General features: G+C 40.8%; 1 protein-coding gene across 1 annotated transcript in view; it reads left to right on the forward strand.

The window, feature by feature from the left end:
- ADCY7 (adenylate cyclase 7) overlaps positions 1-16,719 on the forward strand; it is a 228,605-nt gene extending 211,886 nt beyond the window's left edge. Inside the window, exons 23-25 of the mRNA XM_077458399.1 lie at positions 4,191-4,305; positions 11,046-11,170; positions 11,705-16,719. Coding sequence (XP_077314525.1) covers positions 4,191-4,305; positions 11,046-11,170; positions 11,705-11,842 — 378 coding nt within the window. The 3' untranslated portion in view covers positions 11,843-16,719. The remainder of the gene's footprint in view (positions 1-4,190; positions 4,306-11,045; positions 11,171-11,704) is intronic.
- The last annotated feature ends 10,098 nt before the right edge of the window (positions 16,720-26,817 follow it).

The raw sequence follows: 26,817 nt of genomic DNA on the forward strand, positions 1-26,817 counted from the left end.
ATATATATATATATATATATATATATATATATATATATATATGTGTGTGTGTGTGTGTGTGTGTGTGTGTGTGTGTGTGTGTGTGTGTGTGTATGAAAATTGATCAGTCTTGATGTACTGACTGCCTATCTCATTTTGTGAGGCCCTAAAATGTCAGGACAGCACATATATCCCCCAAATGACCCCCTTTTTGGAAAGTAGACAGTCTAAGGTATTTAACAATTTTCTGAAAAATTAAGACATTAAATAAAAATCTTGTCACCAGTGCAGTACAGCATCGCCATAATGTGTGCGGTGATTAGGTATACTGATTGTTGACAGTATGTAAAAGAAAATCATTTTTAATCCAAATTCTTTATTTATTTATGTTTTAGCATTTTTTTTTTCTCAGCAGCATGTCAGATGTCTGCACTGCTTCCCCACAGAGAGCAGGAGTCCCACTTTTTTGCTAGCAGGGGCCAGGTTTTTCTAGCTAGCAGTTTTAGAAAGAAAACCAACCATAAGGCTGTGTACATATTTTGTTTGATGCACCTGGAATGTATCTAGCTGATTTAAGCTGAAGGTTGATTTATGCTTTAACTTTTGTATGGTAATTGGATAGTTATCAGTGAAGTTTTTTTTTCCTTTTGTAGACATGCTCACAATTTGGACCTTATTTTTCCACTTGTACTAATAAAACACAGAGGCCTATTTTATTTATATTCTATTATTTCATATGATCACCAGCACGTCCATCTACTGGCCAAAATAGGGTATCATTTCTGATTGCGGTATATATTTCAGATTTAAACCATAACCTCCACAGCCATACATTTTATGGTCCTTCAGAATTAGGATAGTTTCCATGATTTCCTACATCCTATGATATTCCTATAACCTATATTCTGTTAAAAATGAATAAAAATGACATGAAACTGCTATTAATATATACAAATCTGATGTAAAGTTTGCCATTCCTGGTAAATTAGTGTATAATCCTGCATTTATGGTACTTTAAATGTTTTTTAAACATGTCTTTTTTTCCCTCAGAGAATAGGTTTAGGAACTCCTCCCTCCAGAGTCACCCATTGACTCTGCCCCTTACCCACCTCTGAGCACAGTTCATTGGATCCACCCCTTACCCACCTCCCAGTACCACCCCTTTTAGGGAATGCAGACCTCAGTATCATTTTGTGGTGGAATCTGTATGGAATTTGTTAATGATAACAAAAAAGGTAAAATAGATCTAGCAACAATGGACCTCCTAGAGACAATGGACTCCCAACAGCCAGAATCAATAGACCCTCTAGCAGTCAGCAACTCCCTTAACAGTAGATCCCTTCCAGCAGTGATTGACCCCCTGCAACATAAGACCCAAGCCCAGCAACAATAGACCCTACCAGCAACAATAGACCCTCCAGCAACAATAGATTCCCCAGTAGACCTCATCAATAGACCCTATAGCAGCCAGCAACAAAGATCCCCTCCTTCAACAGTACATCCCTCCCAGAAACAACTGACCCCCAGCAACATAAGACCCACACCAGCAACAATAGATGCCCCGCAAGCAACAGAAGAACTCCCCAGCAACAATAGACCCCCTTCCTTTGCAAAAATAGATTACCTCCAGCAACAGTAGATCCCCCAGCAGCCAGCATCAATAGAGTCTCCAGCACACCCCAGCAACTCTTGCCTTTACATAAAGTACATTCAGTTCTGGAGATGTCAGAACTACGTCCCCACTGAAAAAAAAAACAGTTTTTTAGATAAACCTAGAAGGAGAAAGTTAGATAGGCTGCCATTGCTGATATAGCCTTCTGAAAGTGCTAGTTGACTGGCTGCCATAGTCATAGAAAAGACAGAATGTCTTATTAGTATGCTTGTTTTGGATATTGAAAAGTGTTAAAGCAAATAGGTGAGCATGATAACCAGGGAAGTAGCAGGCAGAGGGTTAAGCAACTACAGCCTCCATGTTTTTTGTCAGTGGTGATGTTTTTTTTCTTTTAATTGAGGCAAGGATCTCACTAATGAAACATGTAGCTGTGGCCATCTTTTTTTTTTTTAAAGCTTTCTGAATGGACAATCTGTGATGTAACCAGGCTTGCTGAAGCAACAATCTTTCAAATCTTTCATTTTTTTCAAATGTGAAAAAATGTAGCAGCTTTTAAATTAACTGAATTGGCATGCTGCAGGCAATCCTGTTAAGCTAGTTACAGAGGTGGGTGTCAAAGGGTTAAGTGACCTATGATCAGGGTCAACCACTCTTGCTGGTGTCTTCTTTGGTGATCCAGGCTTGAAGGGTTTTACAGTGCAAGTTCTGATACCTAACTTTATGTCTACTGACAGCAAAAGACAGCAGCCCCTCTGGGGGTTAATTGAGGCAGGGATCTCACTAATGAAACATGTAGCTGTGGCCATCTTTTTTTTTAAAAAAAGCTTTGTTGATGGGCACACTGTGATGTAACCAGGCTTGCTGAAGCAAGAAGTTCTGATACCTAACTTTATTATGTCTTCCTGCTGTAGCGCTCACCCCTGCAGGGGCTTCTAGCAACAGACAGGTTCTGTCTAAGAAGTACAGCGGACACCAGTCACCCAAGCACACTGCCAATCACAGCCCAATCCAGGGAGTGTATTTTTAGACTTTATTTCTAAATACATTTTCAACAAGAGATTGGTTTAGGGTCATGAGATACTTCAAGACGGTGAGCAGTACAACAGAATAACTAGCTTCTTTCTAGTCTACCAGTGTCAGCTTCTCTGGAGTAAGCTGGGGGTGTCAGTATATCTAAGGCCCCATAGCTGTGGACCACAAGGCAGTCATTAGTAACCGTTTTTCTTCTGCCTCTACACAACTGCCAGTCCCCCAGTAAGATCCTTACTCACAGCATCCTAGTAGCTGTCTGCAACCCAGTCTATTCAGGTAAATCCTCAACAAGAAGTTGACAAAGTCCTCCTCCAGACCTGGACTCTGAAACAATGTCCTTCAGCAGGCACCCCTTTCTAGTTGTCATACTTGGCCCCTTAGCACAGCAAAAGCTGAGGCTCAAGTATTGGTTTCTATATTCCAAATCAAACAGTGGTTTCCTGTTTTAGTGATTCTTCTCCTGGGGGAAGCAGCCCCAGGAGTACTGGAATCCTCCCTGCTGAGAGAACGGTCCCAGGCTCCTGCTCATTTATTACCTCCTCAGCCACATTCTGGATGATCCCTTCTAAGGAATTGCCAGGGCATGGTAAATATTCAGCTGACCAATTAATCTCCCTTCATATGCTCTGAAAACTTCTTCCAGAGACAGAGAGAAGCAATCAAACTCTCATACTAGACGTCCCGAGCAAACAGAACAATCTGCAACCACTCCACTCACTACAGTAGGGCTAAAAACTAAATTTTCCTAACATCCTAACCGGAAACAACCACTTTACTTACTATGGTGAAGCCAATGATTAGATTTGCCTAACAGTCTAGCTGGGAGGGTGCTACACCACTGCCATAATCTGTCTGTATGGGTTTTATTTACATACATAATGACAATCTAATTGCAACACTCACCACTAAAAGTTCCGAAACATTTTCAAAGCAAAAGAAGGGAAAATATTTCTGAAAAGACAGCCACGCTATTTTTGAGCTATTTATGCTTCTCCTTCATCCTCATACTTAGATACACATTACCTAACTGTGAATACATGCATCACCCACATAGTACTCAGACATTCAAAAATATTTGTGTTTTGGGTATTTTTCAGGGACCCACCAGATTCCAAGCAAAAGCAACTCTCTACTCTACACTCCCAACATAGGCCAAAACACCTCAATATCTAGGAACCTAGGCATAGCTGAATCACTAGCATGAGTACTGATAGTTACTGATTGTTTTCAGAGTTTTGTTGACTACATTACTTAACCATCTGCCTGAATTAGAAAAAATGCGTCTTACATAATTTCATCATCTTGTATTTCTTTTCTACTCTCCACCTAGATTACAGAACAATCCACCTCTTTAGTTGTAGCATAAATGTGTGAAATATCATCTGCCATTTCTACTCCTTTTTTTAATGGGAAAGAAGGTTTTTTTATGTTTATTTTTGTTATTTTAAATATATCATATAAAAATACATTTACCTTTCTATTAGGAGAAAGATTGCCTGAGGCACTGGGAGTTGGCTATCGATTTCATGATATTGAAAGCTATTACTCCTATTACTCTTTCTTCTAGGACGAAGAAAAACAGAATGCTCAAATTGGAATCACTGTTGAATTTGCAATGGCTTTAATGCAGAAGCTAGATGGGATCAACAGACACTCCTTCAATAATTTTCGCCTTCGTGTTGGTACGTTGCTGAGTGTAAATTACTAACAAGGATATGATTGATAGCTGCTAGAATTTCTCTATAGGTTGTTGCACACATTTAGTGGAAATTGTAATGCATGCATTTACCCATTTTAATTAGCCATGTGGTGTCCCAGGTGATCATGGCTGTTGTGCTTCTTTCTGTCACTGTAACCTCGTGGATCCACTGATGTTCACGCTGACAACAGTGGAGTCATGAAATGGGTATTTATCCATTAGCCAACTGTATCACTATTATTGTGTCATATAGTGGTAGTGGTGCAGTGGCTTATGTCACACATTGATCTTTTCTGTAAAGGTACTGGGGTAAGTGTTGACTGGAACTACCGTATCAGACAAGCTAAGAGATGCTTCTTTGTCACTCCTTTTGATGGTACAAGCAGAGATAAGGATTATTCTTCATCATATGTTAAGAACATGAATAAGTCACAAATGAGGGAATGTTTTAGCTATTTATTTTAATATAAGATTTTAGCTATTTATATGCATGCTATCTATAAGACTGATTAGGCATTTCTGGACTGCTGAATATAACCTTTTAATGGTAGCAGGTTTTTCTTGCTGAAAATAGAAAATTATATTTATACAATGACTCACTGTAGGATTGGTAACTGTAGAGTACACAGGCAGGTAATATACAACTACTGAATAGCCAGGCTCAGCCTGAAGCAGAAATGTTGGAGCTGTGGGAAAAAAATCCCTGTTGTGGTCACAGTCAAATTCTGATCATTTACTGCTTTCCTAATGGTGGTACATATTTAAATGGATAGAGAAGGTGTACTGAGCCGATTCGAGGGTCTGGGTAGGTACCATGTGATCGCTATGATTTTTCATCAGCCAACATTGTTTTTTTTTGGGCATCTAGTGTGTCCCTGAGCTGTATAGGAGGAATGACTGCCTTCAGCATACCTGCCCTTAAAGAGGAACTGCAGTCTGCTCACATAATCTGCAATAAAAACATCTTTGCCATCCAACCACTTTGCATATTATTTTATATATACTGTGATTCTGTACTTGCCATATATGCTGCATAAATCTCCCTCCACTGGGTCTGGCTACAGCCATTTTAACTTTGGGCAGCTGAAGCTGTCATAAACCTAGGCTTTTTATCAGACAAGAAACAGGAAGTGGACTGTATAAGGTATTTTACTATCAGAAAAAAAATGTTTTACTAACCAAAGTTAAAACAAGAGCAGAAGATTGAATAGATGGAAATTTGAAAAAATGACTGAAGTTCTGCTTTAAATTACCCATTGCTATATATGCTCCAATATGGAGACTCTCATAGACTAGTTAGGACTGACTTTACAAAGGACAGTGAAGCTTCTGCATATATTTGCAAATGTGCAACTAAAACCTCTGTTTTTAACGTAAAGTGTTAGATGGTGTCATTTTTTTTTGTTTGTTTTTTTGCAGACTAGCTGGTAAATATGCTAGGAGAACTCTTGTTTTGTTTGTGATATGCAAAACCTTTCCAAGTTCATCTTGGTTTAAAGGCTAATAATAAATTGGGTTGGTTGCCATTTTTGTGTATAACAGATTTGTTATTAACAGTGTGAGTGTGTGTTAACCCAACGTTTGAATTTAGAAGAGTTTGGAGCAGCAATGGTACAGGGTGTACCCTTAATACATCAGTTAGAAGACATGCAATGTACTATTGTATAATAGGGAGTGTTTTGTAAGCTCACCTCCAATTAGTGGTGATTCCCACTTGCCTCACAGAAGGGCTTATCACTCAGGATCTGCCATCTTGATGTTGAAGAAATTTGACATTTGTTTTACTGGTGTATCGCCTCTTGCATCAAAGATAAAGTTCCGAATACCATTTTCCTATTTCTGTATTCTGTAGTCTTTGTAGATCTTTTTGATTTTCCAGGATATGTCAAGTTAGATGGGCATTTTAGTTGATAAATCACATAGGTATATCGACAAATATATTTGTGAATCATATTGAGATCATTTAAATCTTCAAAAAAACACTTATGTCTTCTTTATTCCTCTCAACACCTTTTTACCATACAACAGACAAAAGCCCTCTTTTCCACTATTGTCCTTCCTTAGGTTTCTACAGACAGCACCCACTTGATCTGAAAATTACATTGCCAGAGGTACAGGCCACCATTAATGCTCCTAAAAGCTAAACAACCAGACCCTAAAGGCTATACAGCCTCATACTATAATAACTTAGTCTCCGTGTCCTTAGATATTAGAAAAGCATTTCATAGTCTTTTTGTGATTACTTAAAGAGGAGGTCCAGCCTCTTTCAGAAAAAAAATAACAGTCAGCAGCTACAAATACAGTAGCTGCTGACTTTTAATATTAGGACACTCACCTTTCCAAGGATTCGGCGGTGTCTTCACCCCAGCTGATATTTCCATTGACTCTCAGGTGCTGCCACCGTCATTGCTTGTAAGGGAAACTGGCAGCCAAGTCTTGCAGCTTCACAGCCGGTTCCCTCCTGTGTTTTTGTCTATATTAAATACTTGGGCTTCAGGTCAGAAAACCTCCCAATATTTAGTGGAACCAGGCAGGTCTGCCCCTTTTCCTACTGCTTTTCATTTTATCTACTGACCCTCTTTAGTCTTTTAATCATTAGTCAATTATCTAGCTGTTTTAAAGACCCCCCATGCCCTGGGCCCTGGCAATAATGTCACAATCTACCACGATCTTGCTTTCTCTCCCTACCCAAATATACTGTCAGCTATGAAAAACATGGAGCCATTAGACTCCCAAAATCATTATAAAATACCAATGTAATGGTATTTGTTCCATCTAGACTCTCATATGCTACCCCTAGACATATGCTAAGTTATGACTTATTGGCATCCATGTACAGTTGCAGGGTTTTTCTAGTAAGTTGTGGTCACCTGACAGTTCATAGTTAAAGTGGTTGTAAAGCCTTATGGTTTTTTACCTTAATGCATTATATGCATTAAGGTAAAAAGCCTTCTGTGCTGCATGTGCCCCCCTTATACTTATCTGAGCCAGATCCAGCGGTGTGCATGAGAGCAGTGACTATCCCAGCCCTGCCTCTCCTCACTGCACAGATTAATAGCAGTGGGAGCCAATGGCTGCTATCAAAGTCTGTGACGAGTGAGCCAGGGGCGGGGCCAAGCCGCCCTGTCGGTGTCAATGGACTGAGGCTATATGCAGCTTAGAAAATGCACACAGCAGGCATATAGTGCCTTGCGAAAGTTTTTGCCCCCCTTGAACTTTTCAACCTTTTGCCACATTTCAGGCTTCAAACATAAAGATATAACATTTTTATTTTTTGTGAAGAATCACCAACAAGTGGGACACAATTGTGAAGTGGAACGAAATCTATTGGATTTTTGAAACTTTTTTAACTAATAAAAAAAATGAAAAGTGGGGCGTGCAAAATTATTCGGCCCCCTTGCGTTAATACTTTGTAGAGCCACCTTTTGCAGCGATTACAGCTGCAAGTCGCTTGGGGTATGTCTCTATCAGTTTTGCACATCGAGAGACTGAAATTCTTGCCCATTCTTCCTTGCAAAACAGCTCGAGCTCAGTGAGGTTGGATGGAGAGCGTTTGTGAACAGCAGTTTTCAGCTCTTTCCACAGATTCTCGATTGTATTCAGGTCTGGACTTTGATTTGGCCATTCTAACACCTGGATACGTTTATTTGTGAACCATTCCTTTGTAGATTTTGCTGTATGTTTGGGATCATTGTCTTGTTGGAAGATAAATCTCCATCCCTGTTTCAGGTCTTTTGCAGACTCCAACAGGTTTTCATCCAGAATGGTCCTGTATTTGGCTGCATCCATCTTCCCCTCAATTTTAACCATCTTCCCTGTCCCTGCTGAAGAAAAGCAGGCCCAAACCATAATGCTGCCACCACCATGTTTGACAGTGGGGATGGTGTGTTGAGGGTGATGAGTTGTGTTGCTTTTACGCCAAACATATCGTTTTGAATTGTGGGCAAAAAGTTTGATTTTGGTTTCATCTGACCAGAGCACCTTCTTCCACATGTTTGGTGTGTCTCCCCGGTGGCTTGTGGCAAACTTTAGATGAGACTTTTTATGGATATCTTTGAGAAATGGCTTTCTTCTTGCCACTCTTCCATAAAGGCCAGATTTGTGCAGTGTACGACTGATTGTTGTCCTATGGACAGACTCTCCCACCTCAGCTGTAGTTCTCTGCAGTTCATCCAGAGTGATCATGGGCCTCTTGGCTGCATCTCTGATCAGTCTTCTCCTTGTCTGAGCTGAAAGTTTAGAGGGACGGCCAGGTCTTGGTAGATTTGCAGTGGTCTGATACTCCTTCCATTTCAAAATTATCGCTTGCACAGTGCTCCTTGGGATGTTTAAAGCTTGGAAAATCTTTTTGTATCCAAATCTGGCTTTAAACTTCTCCACAACAGTATTACGGACCTGCCTGGTGTGTTCCTTGGTCTTCATGATGCTCTCTGCACTTTCAACAGAACCCTGAGACTATCACAGAGCAGGTGCATTTATACAGAGACTTGATTACACACAGGTGGATTCTATTTATCGCCATCAGTGATTTAGGACAACATTGGATCATTCAGAGATCCTCGCTGAACTTCTGGAGTGAGTTTGCTGCACTGAAAGTAAAGGGGCCGAATAATTTTGCACGCACCACTTTTCAGTTTTTTATTTGCTAAAAAAGTTTAAAATATCCAATAGATTTTGTTCCACTTCACAATTGTGTCCCACTTGTTGGTGATTCTTCACAAAAAATTTAAATTTTATATCTTTATGTTTGAAGCCTGAAATGTGGCAAAAGGTTGAAAAGTTCAAGGGGGCCGAATACTTTCGCAAGGCACTGTATCTAGTAGTTAAGGTGGTAACTTGTTTGGACCAACTTAGTCCAAATGAGCTATGTAAACTTCATTAAAATCTGCAGATCAGCTGTAAAGCAGAACTATACTCACCTTTACTATTTTCTCCAGTGTTGCGGTGTCCCAGACAGGGCCATCTTTAATACTGATTGGACCCTTGGCGAAAATTTTCTTGGGCCCCCCCCCCCCCCATGCAGTTTTGCTCTCCATCCACTCTGAGACATACAATAAATAGCAGCTAGACTTAAAATCAGTTTACTGTATCAGATCAGGCAACAATTGCAGCATATCATTATTGCTTAATGACTGGTTGCTAGAGGTTACAGCACACATTACGGCTCACTGATTAGTTGCTTGAGGTTACAGCAAATGATTTCTGCTTGTTAATTGGCTACTAGAGAATACTATAAAGCAGTGATGGCGAACCTTGGCACTCCAGATGTTTTGGAACTACATTTCCCATGATGCTCCACTACACTGCAGTGTGCAAGAGCATCATGGGAAATGTAGTTCCAAAACATCTGGGGTGCCAAGGTTCGCCATCACTGCTATAAAGTAATACTGCTCACTGATTGGTTGCTGGAGGTTATAGCACATCATCTCCTCACTGCAGGGGAGCATGATACACATATGAATGCCACCTTTATTTACATATCAATGCTGCTGGCCACATCTATTTACTTAGTAATGCTGCCACTATTTACATATGAATGCCGGTTATTTACATGTAAACACAGGGTCTGCAGGTAGGTTACCTGTACACAACAATAGGGCAGAGCTGGGCAGCATTAGTACCATCACGTCACACTGAGATATTGGGACTAAAACTTCAAGGGACAAGGGAATTTACACTGGGATAGTTGGCAAGTATGAGGCAGCTGCTTTGGGCCCCACAACAATGACAGGGCCCAGGGCAGCTGCCCCTTTTGCCCTGCCTTAAAGACGGCCCTGGTCCCAGAGCTCTCCCTGCCAGCCACTGTCATCTTCAGATTTCGGTACCGATCTTTGGCTATTTTCATTGGCCTGGCCAGGACGACATCACTCTTGTGCTTGCACGGTAGTTCATGTATCTCAGTATTGCTGAAATTTGTACACTGAGGTGTGCAGCTCCATATACAGGGCATACAGGCAGGTATAAATAGTAAATTGGTCTCCAAAGTCACCGAGATACCATCGTCCCAATTAGTGTATATAGAGAAAAGAACTGGGCATATAGCTCAGAGCAACTAAAAGGAAAAAAGTTTTTCCTTTTAGTTGCTCTGAGCTATATGCATACAGGCAGGTAATAGATATGTAATGTAGGAGAGACATAGGGGTTTCTTTACTAAAGCTGGAGAGTGCAAAATTAGGCTCACTTCTGCAGAGAAACTTTCAGGTTAAATTGCCAAAGCTTCATTGAACAAACTGAGGTTAGAAGCTGATTGGCTACCATGCACAGCTTCACCAGATTGTGAGTGCTCCAGTTTTAGTAAATCTCCCCCATAATATGCCTCTTCTGCAAAAAAAGAAAATCTGGCCTGTTGATCAAATGTTTGTTTTTTGCTTTATGGTTAAAATCATTTTAACAAACATTTGTTAGTTCTGCTGGTATTTATGCTTACATTTTTGAATATGCCTTGGCACTGTAGCTTTTGATATGGTATTCAAAAATGTAATGAAAGTATGTCTAAACTGTAAAAATATTCTATTATTTTCTACTTTTTTTTTGTTATATTTGTTTAATGAGAACATAAAAATACCTACATTGATGATCATTCGTTCCAAGCCATTGACTCTGCCAAGTGACATTTGTATATTGATACCATCAAGCAGAACAATCTCAAAGATCTCCTAGCAAGCAAAAGAGGAATCTAAGTCTGCTCTAGGTTATAATAATGTGACTTATTGCATCTTATAGGTATAAACCATGGACCGGTTATTGCTGGAGTCATTGGAGCTAAAAAACCTCAATATGACATTTGGGGGAATACTGTGAATGTTGCAAGTAGGATGGAGAGTACAGGAGAACTTGGGAAAATTCAGGTAATTATTTAAGCAATTATACAATACATTCATGAGTAATAATGGTAATCCGTGTGGGTAAAGGAGTACATGAATAAAAAAGTATAAGATTTTCAGAACTTTCAATGAAAAATTGGAAACTACTTTGGTCGGTATTCATTTTGCATTGGGTCCATTTTTCCTTGATTGGAAACCAGTCCAGAGTTCTCTCGCAAAGGCGATGAGATTAAATTCTCTGTACACTTTATGTCTGTCTGTGTCTGAGCCTATCTTGGGAGCAGAGGATGAAGGTCATACCATGAAATGATGGATATTTTGCTCAAGGATGAATGGAGTGGTGGGGAAGGTGCAGTGAAGGGCTCAGTGGGTGCACGATGCCCTAACAAGAGAATCTGTCACTTTTCCCTAAATGGACAAAATAATTATATAGTTCCATAGTTAGTCTGGTTGAAAAAAAGACACATGTCCATCCAGTTCAAGCAATAAAGTTAATTTTAGGCCTTCAATCTGTTCAGTTTCTTTCAGTTTTTGTTGACCTGTGTACTCTCGTTTCAGGTAACTGAAGAGACGTGTCGTATTTTAGAAGGGCTGGGATATTCATGTGAATGCAGAGGACTAATCAATGTTAAAGGAAAGGGTGAATTGAGGACTTACTTTGTACAGACACAGCCAAATGCCAGAGCATTGGAATGAACTAAATCTGCTCCTGATTTGAACTTGTAAAAAGATACCTGCTGCCTAATTTTATATGAAGATATTGACAAGTATATTGATGAAGCTACCATTCCAATAGTATATATTGGAGGATGTTTTACATAGACTGCCAGTGCTCCGCTTGTCAGTATGGAGAAGATGTATTGACTATTGTCAGAACTATAATGTTTACACAATGAATGCCTAAAGTGGCAGATGTTATTATGGCCCAACCATGGGTTCATTTAGAAGGACACAGAACTATTTTACTGCAGCTATATTTATCTATGATACATAAAAATGCACCTTGCTTTCCAAAACAGAGCCTTATGCAGTAAGATAGAGAATGATTAAGGAAAATTGGAAAAAAATGTGGCTGATACCGATAGCAGTGTCATAACATCAGTAGACACTTGTAAGTCCAAAAAGCGTTAAGACGCTAACTGATCTGCATCTCCAACCAATGGAAGGCAACAATAATAAGCAGCTAGTAAGCAGAATTTATGTTCACAGTTACTGCAGATCTTACAGATTTCTCAAGAGATTGTACAAGAAAAACGAAAACACTGTTGTCACGTAGCATAAATGCTGTAGGTAGAACTGTGTGTTACTCTCCCTACTGTACACCAGGTGAGTTGTATAGCCTATCTTACTTTCTGTCATTTACTCAATATCTGAATTACCTGGTAATCCTGGAAAAAGACAGAGTCTGCAGAGGATTTAGCTGCAGACTATTACAGACCAGTGTATGAGGAGTAGTGATAATCCAATGCAATCATTAAGTCCGGTATTGTTAACCCTCTGGCCTGAAGTGTTCATAAATGGTCTGTGCTTTGATCTACAATTTTTCCTTACAGCCCAGCTAGGGGCAGAACAAAAATACCTTTGCAGTGGGACCCCCTGCAAAGATTGAAGTAGTAATAAACCCAAAGGAAAACATGTATTATATTGCAGTTTACCATTTCTTAGATGTGATGACTGCATTCATTTTCTTTCTTAGGCTTTCTTTATTTTATTTTCATCTGGTGATCTGGCCAATAAGTCTGTTGTTCAAAAGAACAAGTTCTCCAGCAAAATGTATCAGTTACAGAGATGAGAAAAAAACAATATAACACTGACAGAGGTGCTTACAATCAGCTTTTATTTATTTATGTAAAAAAAAAATTCCCAAAAAGAAAAAAAAAGGTTCAGTTTGTTAGTGTATTTTAAATCTGCTAGTACATCTAAGCCCTTGTACACACGGTCGGACATTCCGATGGACAATGTCCGATAGGATCGGGTTGTCGGATAATCCGACAGTGTGTGGGCTCCATCGGACTGTTTCCGTCAGAGTATCCGACGGACCAAGTTTTCCAGCTGGGCTATAAAATTTTCTGACAACATGATACGATCGGACTTTGTCCAATCATGTGTAGAGAATTCTGATAGGACAAAGTGCCACGCATGCTCAGATCAAATTCCTAGACCAAAGCTATTGGCTACTAGCCTGAACGTAGTCCCGTCCTTACGAAATAACGCCATCACGTTAAGTACGATCGGATTTTCTGACAACTTCGTCCGACTGTGTGTATGCAACAGTTTCGGACAAAATCAGACGGATTTGGTTGTCGGAATGTCCGACCATGTGTACAAGGGCTAACACTCACCTCCCCCCAGACTGACCATGCTGCTGTCCTTCATCCAGAGTAGGGGCACTTTAATACAGGAGGTGTATTACTGACTAGATCACCAGGTGAAAACAGGGAAAAAGCCTAAAAAAGAATACTGATGCAGCCATTTCATATTATGATTTGGTAAACAGCAATATAGTACATTTTTTATTTTGGTTTTAATACCACTTTAAATGCTTGTTATATCTAGGAGTGCCAGAATAGGGAGAAATACCTTATTTTGCACTCCAGCGGGATCCCTTCAGTGGAGTGACCAGTCACCCGCAGGCTCTACTCTGAAGCTGCTCAGGGCCATTGTAGTAAACTCATCCTGCATTTGTACAATGCAGGGTCACCAGCTTTCCTATTGTATGGGATGATGCAGAGGAGACCACCTACAGACCAGAGCTTGGGGGAGAGGAGGGGCTGGCTGGAGTGGGGAATAGGGTAAATCATTTCTGTACCACCTGGACAAGGATTGAAAGGGTAGATTCTTTCTAATTCCTGGAGTTGTGATTTAATGTAACTTTAGTAGAAGAAATACTGAGTGAAAACATTGTCTGTGCATAAAAACTTAGTGGTACCAGGCTGCTTAACTCATTACAGAGCTATAGTTGTTGCTGGAATGCCAGTCACACGACAAGCTTCTGTCAGACGGGCATGCTGGAAAGGCAGTATCTGATTGGCATCCTATCAGCACTGGCAGCCAGTGTGATCAGTTGGAACACTGAGGCAGGAGATCAACACACTAACATTGTTTGTGTTAGTGTGGCGATCTCCTTTTTTTTTGTTCAGCCCACTGGATTGAATGGAAAAGGAAAAACTTGTGTGACGTATGCCTGTCTCTGTGACTCTGTAAGGTTACACCAGAGATGTAACGGCTGGGGGTGGGACCATAGTGTACAGCACGGGAAAGCCGGCATTGGACATATCTCAAGGTAATGTATACTTCAGACACGAGTGGTGGCTGTAGAGGGCAAAGACTAAGGGTAAGAATTTTAAATCTATTTTAAATGTAAATGCGCTTTCAAGCTGCAGTTCACTGCAATGCTGGATTTAAAAATGAAAATTTGATTCTGTTCCTAACAAGACACCTATTGTAGTATTATCCTGACAAGTCCTGGAAAATGCACTCTTACCTGTTAGTATGTGCCTGCAACAGTGTAAATGAAAGCCAGCAAAAATTATTTAGCCTGGTTTATTTAGCCATGAACATGTTGCAATATGTTTTTCTAAGTTGCACTGAATATACACATTTTTGTAAATGCTATTACTAGTGCTTTCATTCATTCCCCAATGCTTTGGTTAATTATTGTAGGTTGTATAAAAGGTAAGTAATTGGTTTCAAGTTAAATTTGCATAGCATGTACACTCGTTACCATATTGCAGTGTATCCCAACTCTAGTCCTCAGGAAGTGTATGTCCATGCAAACATTACTTCTCAGTTTTGCATAGAGTGGGGAAAGCATTAGAACCCCTGCCAGGTTTTTAAGGATAACAAGGGCTTCATCAGAGGGATTTACCATCACTTCCTGCCCTGATGACATTTTACAAGCCAAGAAGTGAGCAGAACTTTCCAACAGCATCACAGGCTGAACTGAAACTGCTGTTCTTTAGTGGGGGAAGGCTGCCTGTATTTCTATTGTTGTTTTCCCTCACTTTCTGGCTGGTGTCAGCAGAACAGAAATTGAGAGAATTATAGGATTTGTGATCCTTCCCCACTTTATCCAAAACTAAAACAAAGGTTTTTAGCTTGACATATGCTCTAATAAGCATTTTATGAATGTGATACTTAATATGGGCAATGCCCCCAATTCTGCTTTATTTACTGTCATTACCATTTTCCAAATTTCCTTTTGTACAGAAAGGGAACTTTGACTTATTTCCAAGGTCTGGAGTCCAGAAACTGCTTTGATTTCTGCAGAAGGGAGAGCTCCTTCTGAAATCTTCTGCTTGAACCTTAACAGAAAGATACATTACATCCACTGATGCTTAGTTAATGCCTACTGAAAGACAGAACTGTGTGCATTCCCATGAACGAATATAAGGCTGGAAAAAGATCTGTTTCCCTTATACCAACCAACTGGCTTTTCCATTTGTATTGCTAGGGCAGGTGAGGACATAAAGGTGATACATTGGTGGCTAAGGGGAAATTGTGACAAATGTGAGGCTTTTTGTATTCTGCCGACTCCAATGGCTTTCAGAATACCCAAAAAGACAAGTGCCTACATCTGATTGAATTCAGCTCTGTTTCACCGCCGATATTCCATCTGGCTCCTTCAACAAACTTTGATTGTTCAGTTGCCTTTTTCAAGTTGGGTGGTGCTGACAGGGACACCCACAGCTTGAATGTTGGCTGATTAAACATGAATTGGCCATAAATTCAAGTTGTGTTTGGCAGCCTAAAATGAACTGGGGCTGCAGAGCTGATGTCTCACAGATATTGCAGGAGCTGTATACTTCAACACAAAGTAAAGCTTTGCTAAGTAGATACCCCAGGCACCATCCTAAGCCCGAAGAGACAATACTGACTGGTAAACAAAATCAAAACTCACCACCACCATTAAAAGTAATCTTAATGGGCAACTCGAGTATTTCATAGTTACTTACAGTCAATAATGTTGGATAGGTAGAGTAAGTTCCTCATGTTTTAGCACAAAATGTACTGTATTATTACAGCTAAACTCAACATAAAGCAGAAAGCCAAATTGTGACACTAGGCATACATTGAAAGTGCCCTGTGACAGGAGTCTGATCTAGCAATCACAGCAGAACCCCTTGGATATAAAAGGACCATTATGCAGTAGAAACTATTTTAATCTGGAGCTGAAAAATAAGAAATATTTTACCTCCCAATTTAAAATGAAAATATATGCATACATATATATGAAAGCAATCCACTTATCACCTCTTATTTTTATATGGTCGTGGGACTTTAATATCCTTATATTTTCAGTAGGGATACTTAATTCCTATTTTATTTGTAAGTCATTTTTGTACAAATGTACTTTTTTAAACTGCTGTATAACCAAATTTTCTTCAGACGTTAAATAACCTCCAGTGTTGTATTTTATTTTTTTAATGTTAATGTGATATCATGTTTATTTATTGCACTTTCACATGCAAGCTCATTGCCAGATACTACAGTATCTCTAATTACTATGTAATTAAATACATTCATGTTGTTTTTATTGTGGACTGGCTGTGGAATAAAAAAATGTCATGTAAGTCAGGTTTTACTTCTCACACTAAATTGCCTGTGAATTATTTAAATGGGGTTCCAGTTTCACAAAATTGTGGGTTAATAGTTAGTCTGTGCTAGTTGCTCTATTCTGTTTTTTTTTATTTTTTTAATTTATTACATGTACTTATATAGCGTCGTCAATTTACACAGCGCTTTACATATCTATTGTACATTCACATCAGTCCCTGCCCTCAAGGAGCTTACAATCAAAGCTCATTAAGGCCGACCATACACAGAGCGAGTTTCTTTCCTGCAACCATGGGTTGCAGGAAACAAATTTGCTTGATTCCCCCATCAACACAGACTGTTAATGTGGGAATCCCTCCTGCCGAGCCATGGTCTATTTCCCGGTGGGGGAAGCTGTCCCTGCTGGGAGAAGACTAATTTATTGCTAGTGGCTATAGCAGCCGCTAGCAATTATCGCAGATAAAGCCCGACATGCTGGTTGTAAGTCCGGCATGCTGTGGTACATTCAGTGGTTCGAATCTAAGCAGGTGTTGGCTGAGATTTGAACCGTGTATGGCCTGCCTAAATGACATTCATACACTAGGGCCATTTTAAACAGGATCCAATTAACCTACCAGCATGCCATTGTAGTGTGGGAGGAGACTAGAGTTATGTTCTAAAATATTTATAGAATTCTCTAGCCAACTACTTTAAAGTGGACCAAGCATCAGATGTGGTTTTTCATCTTAAATGCATGCATGCTAAGTAATGTGTCATTGTAATAAATGCTTGTCTTTTTCTCCAGAAGGATGACACAATCTTTGTTCAGGCATCTTCCAGGTTTAGCATGCACTTCCCGGACTGAGATACCGGTTTAGAGATAACAGCCATGTAAACCCTGGTAAAGTTCTTGGCTGTTTTCACAAATGTCTGACCCAGATCAGTCCCTTTTGCAGCCTCTCACCTTGTGACTTGCCACAAAGATTCAATGTTAAAGTCTGAGCATTGAGGGAGAGGAGACTGAGGGCTCATTTACTCTAGGAACTGCATGTGAATTGCACAGGAATGCTGTGCAATACCTGTGCAATTCACATGCAGTTTTGTGCAGTGTAATTTTTCTACGTGAAACCACACCAAAAGTAGTGCATGCAACTGGTTTGAATGGTACTTGTGTACCATGCAATCCAGTGCAGGCAAATGCATTGCGTTTGGGGTGTTATTAATTTTATACTAACACCCACTGCAGATCGCAAGGGCAGCATGATTGCAATGCAGTAAACTGGCACGGAATGCAGGTCTCGCACCCCGTTCTAGTGTGAACAATCTCAAACAGAACAGGCTGGGATTGCATTGGCAGCTATCATCTTGGATAAAAGATTCATATTGGATTAAGTATTGCACTTCGGCTCAGCACTAATGCTAACACAACTCTTCTCTACCCCTCCTACAGCTATGTGTCAGCTCAACCACATCTTTCGCCTGTAATTGAAACTGAGAAGTTCTTGCTAATTCTGTGTATGTGTCAGTTCAACCATATCTTCCACCTTTAATTGAAACTGGGATCTGCTTGCTAATTCTGTGTATGTGCTTTTGGTGATCTATCCTGCCTTCAAATTCTTTACCTCTGTCCATATCACTGTAATGTTTATTTTACTTTATTATTGTCTAAACCTAAATTATGAGCTGTTCCTATCTTTATGGCTGTGACCTTTCTGCTCTCTTACTGCGTCTTGTAGTGAGCCTTGGTGTGAGACGTTCATTCTGTTAGCCATGTGTTCCTCCTATGTAATCCTGACTAACTGGCAATACCCCCACCCAAACTCAGTATAAATGTAGGCCTTATCTAGGGGATGCACAGGCTGGGATTGCATTGGCAACTATCATCTTGGATAAAGTATTCATATTGGATTACGTATTACACTTCAGTGAATGCACAACAGACTTCTGCAGAACAATAAATAAATAAATACATTTTCATCTCTCATTCAGGCTTCCTATTAATTTCACTAATCTGTATCTGTATCATGCACTCCCTACTTTTTCTTCTCACAGTTGCATCCTCTCTCCTTAAATTCTCACTCCTTTACCCATCTTCTCCACCCCACATATTATATATATATATATCACCCTCACTCCTGTCTTCACCTTATTACTGCACGTAGCAGCTCCTGCTAATTCTGAACCCCTATACCAATAAAAACTGCAAGACTGGGACGTGTCCCCCCACATAAGTCACACTCCCATATCACCTCTCTCACCCTTCTGCTTCTCCGAACTTCTGGAGATATTTCCCCAAATCCTGGACCACCATCATTTACCTTCTGCCAACATACCCAGCACCCCCATCCTCTGATAGCAGCCGCAATCCACACAATCTAATTTCTATTCCTCTTCAGCTTAGAACCAGCCTCCCCTTCTCCTGTGCCCTTTGGAATGCCCGCTCTGTTTGTAACAAACTCACCACCGTCCATGACTTATTTATTACAAACTCCCTGAACCTACGTGCAATTACTGAGACCTGGATTCAAGAATCTGACCTTCCTTCTCCTGCTTCTCTCTCCTATGGTGGCCTCCTGTAGACTCACTCTCTCAGGCCTAGTGAACGGAAAGGAGGTGGTGTTGGAATCCTATCCCCTCAAAACACTTTTCAGGTTCTTCATCCACCCCTCTCTCTGTCCCTCTCCTCATTTGAAGCTCACTTTATTCATCTATTTTCTTCAGTTTCATTGAGAATTGCTGTTTTCTATCTGCCCCCTGGACCGGTATCAAACTTCCTTGATGACTTCTCTGCCTGGCTACCCTACTTTATCTCTTCTGAAATTCCAACAAACATTCTTGGTGACTTCAACATCCCTGTTAATCTCAACACTCCCAATACTTCTAAGCTACTGAGCCTAACCTCCTCTTTTGACCTAAAACAATGGACAAGCGCTTCAACTCACTCTGTTGGCAACTGCCTTGACCTCATATTCTCCTACCTATGCACTCTGCACAACCTCTCCAATATTCCTTTTCCTCTCTCTGATCATCACCTTATTAGTTTCACTCTCTACTTGTCTGCATCCTCCTTCCCTTCCAACTACCAAACTATTACCCATAGAAACTTTTGCCATCTTAACCCTTCTCTTCTTTCTTCTGCTACAGATTGTCTCTACGACAAAATCTCATCCTTGTCCTGCCACAACTTGGCCACTTCTGTCTACAATAGTTCACTGTCATCCACCCTGGATACCTTCTCCCCCCTCACTATGCACAGAATCAGGCCCCAACCACTACAACCCTTGCAGACAGACAATACCAGAAGCCTCAAAAAATGTAGCCATGATCTTGAATGTCTGTGGCGTAAAACTAACTTACAGCAAGATTTCAGCCAATATAAATCTGCCCTCCAAAAATACCATTCCTGCCTCCACACTGCCAAACAGACCTATCTTATCACTCACATTAACACCCTCTCACGCAGTCCCCATCAACTCTTTTCTACCTTTACCACTCTACTTTGTCCTCCATTACCCCCACACACTAACTTACTCACTGCCCAGGAGATTGCTAATCACTTTGAAAATAATATTGAGACAATTCGTCTTGATATCTCTGCTCTACAGATATCTCCCTCACTTTACACTCCTTGTCCTCCTGCACAATCAATACTTCCCTCTTTTAACCCAGCTACTATAGAGGAAGTCACTAAACTTTTTTCGAGCGACCACCTCATTGAGAATAACCTTCTTGATCCCCTTCAATCTGGATTTCACCCACAGCACTCCACAGACACTGCCCTCCTAAAACTCACAAACGACTTACTAACAGTCAAAACCAACGGTCATTATTCCATACTCTTGGACCTTTCCGCTGCCTTTGATACAGTTGACCACCCCCTCCTCAAAAAAAAAACTCAATTTGCTTGGTCTCCATGGTTGCATTCTCCTTTGGTTTGAATCTTGCCTATCTCATTGCACCTTCAGTGTCACTTACAACTTCACTTCCTCTTCTCCAACTCCTCTTACCATTGGGGTCCCCCAAGGTTCTGTCCTTGGACCTCTACTATTCTCAATCTACACATCCTCCCTCGGTCAGCTGATAGCCTCCCATGGCTTTCACTACCATTTATATACTAATGACACACAAATCTATCTTTCTGCCCCTCAGCTCACCCAATCAATCTCCTCATGCATCACTGATTTACTAACAGACATATCAGCCTGGATGTCAAACCACTTCCTCAAACTGAATCTATCTATAACTGAGCTCTTAATATTTCCTCCCTCACGTGTGCCCTCCCCTGACTTCTCTGTTAAGATCAATGGCACATCTATCAGTCTGTCCCCACATGCCAGGGTTCTAGGGGTAACCTTAGACTCTGAACTGTCTTTTCAGGCCCACATATAATCCCTGTCGAAATCATGCCGCCTTAGCCTCCGCAACATTTCCAGAATATGCCCCTTTTTAACTAATGACACCACCAAGCTTCTAATTAACTCCCTGGTCATCTCTCGCCTTGACTACTGCAACTCCCTCCTCATTGGATTACCTTTACAGACCATCACCCCTTCAGTCCATAATGAATGCGGCTGCAAGACTCATCCACCTTACCAAACCCATTCAGTGTCGTCCTCCCCTCTCTGCCAATCCCTTCACTGGCTTCCACTCACAGAACAAATAAAATTCAAAGTACTAACAATAATTTACAAAGCCATCCATAACTCTGCGCTCAGCTACATCACTAACCTAGTCCCAAAATACCAACCAAGCCACTCTCTTTGGTCATCCAAAGACCTCCTTCTCTGTAGCTCTCGTCACCTCCTCCCATGCTCGCCTCCAGGATTTCTCCAGAGCTTCTCCCATCCTTTGGAACTCCCTACCCAAATCTATCCAACTGTTCCCTAATCTATCCATCTTTCGGCAATCCCTGAAAACCCTTCTCTTCAAAGAAGCCTATCCTGCTTCTAACTAACACTGTTTTACTTCCTCCATCAGCTCCCTACCCCCCCAACAGCTATGACCTTTTATATCAGTTGACTCTTCCTTTTTAGATTGTAAGCTCTAACAAACAGGGCCCTCTGATTCCTCTTGTACCAAATTGTAATGTAACTGTAATATCTGCCCTCATGTCTTAAAGCGCTGCGCAAACTGTTGGTGCTATATAAAACATGTATAATAACAATAATAATAATGATCTTCTCCCTGTAGCAGACTTATGGCATCATCTCAGCATGGTAACACATCACATGCCTGCTTTTTAATAACGGACATAGCTTAATGAAAAAAAGAATGATGCTGATACTCTATATTGTGACATGTAATAAATGTATTAACCCTGATTTGTAAAGTTACTGAAAGGTATATTTTAATGTAAAAGCTGCAGAGTACAGAAACAAGAAATGTAGGGGTGAATGGAAACCATTGATGTGTATGTGTTAATCCCTGGAATCAGAGTGAATATCACTCACCCAAAAAAAAAATGGTAGCTTCGTCTTATTACAAGCATGCATATGGACTGTTTTGGACTTTTTCTTCATTATTTGCCAAAACATAATGAGGATAGTGGGTTCACAGATTGCACTATATTTTTATTCTTTCAATTCCATAAATACACAATACTCCAAAAATATTTTTATATTACAAAACTGTGATATTAAATACATCCATTAAAAACATTTTCAAAAGCTACCATTTGCCAAATCGAATTTATCATCATGATTTGTATATTTAATAATTAGTGAACCACGCCACTCCCACTTTTCCTTGAATTTGCCAACAAATGATTTTGTGGTTCAACGCGTTTCTTGGATATAAATCCACTTTCTTAGGAGCAGGCAATAGACAGTAACACAAGACAAATACTCTGAAGCCCCTTCGGGGGGGATGTACTTTATGTGACCCATACGATCCAGGAAGGGGCCCAAAATAGGTCAGTTAACGTGACCCATGAAGCAACCAGGCACCTCCCTCCCCAGATGACACCAGAAATAAATATATAATTTTGCCACTTCCTTTAACCACTTCAATACTGGACACATTTACCCCCTTTTGCCCAGGCCAATTTTCAGCTTTCAGAGCTGTCACCAGTGGCGTATCATCCATGTGTGCAGTGCACACGGTCCCCAAGGGCAAGGGGGCCCAACTGCGCCCTGTCACACTCTGCCCACAAGGAGTAAGAAAGCATCCAACGATAAAATGCACATTTCTGGGTCCCAAGTGGCAGTAACAGGCTGGTAGTTTTGGGACTTTTTTTTATTATTTCACAAGCACGAGCGGAGGCAGTGGCTGCATTTGCCGATGCCTAGACTATAGATCTGGCCACTGCCTCTCACAGCCACTGAGACTAGTGCCTGGCGGAGTGATATGCCTGACAGGTTTGCTGTGCTGTGCCGCACTCTAAGTTCCAAGGTCGGAGCTGTAGAAAGCAGGTGCTGCTCATGAGGACTGGAAGCTGCTGGAGTGTGGATGTCAGGTGACAGGAACTAAAGCTCTTGCTGAGGCTGAGTGGCTGTGTGACACACCATGTGACCCTGAATTAAGCTAGCAAGCCGTGCGGCTCCCCTGTCATATTAGTGTGCTGCATTCCGCCCACAAAATCCCGGAGTACAGCTATAAATAGTCTTTACTCCCACAGCCAAACTCTGTATGCACTAGGCAGCATTAGGGGTTGGTTGCTAACGCTGCCTGATGTCTAACAACCAACCACATGGTTAGTCCACTTCCAGCATTGAGTTAGGCGGAGAAAAGAACTTTCTCTGTACCTGGCAGCTGTCCATGCCCTGCCTCCACTCCCTGCTTCTTTTAGACTTGGACTACTACACTAATGGTACTGCATTAAAAAAAAAAACACTGATAACAAGTCCAGCCAGCTAAGCCCCGCCCATCAAACCCCACCCACGAAGCCCCATCTATCGAGTCCCATCCGCTAAGTACCAACTCCCATCCAGCCCTTGGTCACAGCGGACTAAGGGAATCCAACATGGGGGCAGTCAGTGTTGAGCGACACCAATGGAAGGACCTCTAATGAGGGGGACACTGTTACCAGGAATCTTTGATGAGGAAAGATGATGGTAGAGGATGGAGATGATGGCAGAGGGTGGAGATGATGGCAGAGGGTGGAGATGATGGCAGAGGATGGAGATGATGGTGTTGGAAGGTATTTTGGGGTAGTTTAATAATTTTGTCTCCTTCTGTACTCTTTAATGGAGGGAAAGCAGACAAGAGACCCCCCCTCCATACAGGAAGATGCCTCCAGACTGGTGAGTATTAGAATAGGGGAGAGGTAGGTACAGATGTGAGTGGTGGAATGGGGGGGAGGCTTACCATTCGCCCTGGCCAGGACTGTGTCACTCACTGGAGGACGGGACATGGATTCTGGAGGAGAAATTGGAGAAGTTTAGAGAGATGGTATGAGAGGAGCCGCCCAGAGCATGCCTGACTGCCCTGCATGCGAGCCAGCAATGGAGGAGGTCAGTGACAGGCAGCTCCAGCCTTCAGTGACCACACAAAATCTGTGGGGGGGTCACTGATGTAAGAGGGAGTGAATACACTAAGGGGAGACGCTGATATAAAGATTCCTCCTTAAATCAGTAACTCTCCCTTACCTTCATGTATTTACTCTGCGGAAGGTGGTCAGTTCCCGACATTCCACCTTACATCAGAGTCTGCAAGATTCTCCTTACAGTGCATGGGAGAACTTTGCAGACCTTGATGCAAAGAGGAACTCTGTTGTAAGGGAGAACTTCGTACACTGTGATTTAAATCAGAACTCTGATGTTAAAGGGAGCTCTATGAACTCTTATGTAATGGTGGCATTTGTGACCGCACTCCTCTCCCTGCACATACTACCCCCCCCCCCGCCTTACACTCTGCACTCCTCTCCCTGCACACATTACCCACTGCCGTACACTCTGCACTGTTCATTCCCTATTTAGCATTACTCAATTCTGTAAGTAATTTCAGACTATTAACCGCTTGCCGTTGTCATTTTTACTGAGGCAGGTCGGCACGATCCCACGAACCGGCGTAGCTATACGTTGGCTCACGGGATCAGGATAGCAGGCACAAGTGCACCCGCTGCACTACGGGGGTGCCCATGCTCATTGGCGATGGTCGCGATAACCGCTGGCCATGAGCAATCTTGTGAAATAAAAAGGTTATGGCGCTAAACCCTATAGTGATGAGATGAGTTAACTTATCAGATCCTAGTGTTTAATTTTTTATATAAAAAGAGAAAGAGAAAGAAAAAAACTGTTGGTGATACCGTGAAAAAAATATCCTAAAGCAATTTTATCCAAAACAAAATGTGTGTGATTAATGTGGAGTCAGCATTCATGTTCCATTATAATAAAAACAAGAAATGAGTATTAAATTATCATATGCGTATCAGCCTACTAAAAACATGTAAACCTTCATTAAATGTGCAAATTAGTGGAAATAATGTTAATATTCAACAGTATGTTAGTGTAAAACAGATTGTGCAAACATGTGCAAAAAAAAAAAAGGACGGAAGGACCACCAGGGAGTTAAAAGTCAGGATAAGGGAACATATTGCAAATATTAAAAAAGGCTTCCAGAAACACAGTGTTTCCAAACACTTTAGGGATTTCCACAATCGGGACCCTGGACAAATGATTTTCTACGGAATAGACAAAATAAGAGGCCACTGGAGAGGGGAAGACAAAACGATCAAAATATCCAGGAACGAAACGAAATGGATTTTTAATTTAGATACCCTCCAGCCAAGGGGAATGAACATAGAATTAGACCTCAATTGCTTCTTAACTAACTTTTAATAGTCAATTGTTTCTTAACTAACTTTTAACAGTCAACTGTTTGCCTCAGCATTAGATAATGCTGGACGAACATTCCGTAGTCGAATGTTACCCATACACATACATAACATTACAGGAGCCCGATAAGACCTAACCACATATATAAGTAACCTATCTACCCCAATATTAACATCTCATGGCCCACACCTTCGGGTTCAGGTCGAATGTTATTCATTCAAAATACATTAGATGTGTCGGAATTACAACAAGTCTGATCTAAATTATCTAAAAGTTCCTCTGTAGGAATCAAACATACAGTCACAAATATTACAATCACCTATAGGACGATGTTAAACAGACCTTCTTAGCACCTCCATATATATCTATTTCTTAAGAATTTTATTTTATTTAATTCCTTCCCAAAAAAACTTTCCTCTTGGAAAACTTTCCTTTGGAATAATTTCTCCATTTACATTCACATATTAGTATGCATAAAAAACTTTTTTAAACATATTAAAAAACCCCTTAAATAATTAAATAATATTAAAAAACCCCTTAAATAATTTTTATAATTTTTATAACCTTTACAAATTTATGCGTTTTTTTAGTATTAATGTATACCCCCCCTTTTTTATGCATGAACTTTTATGTAAGAATTTTTATATATGTATGAATTTTATATACGTGAATTTTATGTATGTATTCCTATACATACATTTATTTACTGCATTTTTAGTGTCATTTTTATTTTTATTTTTATTTTTATTCTCTTAATTATAAACGTCCGGTTAAATGGGAAAAACTAAAGAATGTCATCTAAACTGAGTATGGTTTATGGGTAGGCTGCAGTGCTCCAAGGCTAAGTATATCAGTCTTCCCTAAGGGCACTAGGGGGAGTAATGGCATTCATCCCCAGCAGAGTAAGGGCATCCCACACCCAAAATGGCGCTGTTATTTTAGCGCAGGCGTAGTGGAGCACTGCACCCTATTTAAGCAATAAGGTGCACCAATATGGCCGCTCCAGAGGACGTCGTAGTGACGAAACGCGTAGGGCGTGGCCACGTTGTGTGCACTCGTTTGAGACGAACGGCGGAGTTTTTTCCTATATGCACATGCTTTTAATGTAAAATGTGAGTAGATTTTAATATTAATAAACGAACGATTTGGTTAAGAACGTATTACACTATGGATATGTCTTCCCTTATATAATTAACGTTGGATACCATACGGACGGAACAACGAAGCTTCACCCAGTGCACCAGCAGCAGCCAGAGAGCGACACAGTGGCTTACATTGTGAAGGTCCATCCAGCCCCACAGGGGCATTAACTCTGGTGAGAGCATTCACATACTATAGCACAGAGTGGCGCACCGGGGATGA

The sequence above is a fragment of the Lithobates pipiens genome, unplaced genomic scaffold (assembly GCF_037356315.1).
Source record: "Lithobates pipiens isolate NorthernLeopardFrog02 unplaced genomic scaffold, aLitPip1_a1.2 Scaffold_10, whole genome shotgun sequence".
Lineage (NCBI taxonomy): Eukaryota > Metazoa > Chordata > Amphibia > Anura > Ranidae > Lithobates > Lithobates pipiens.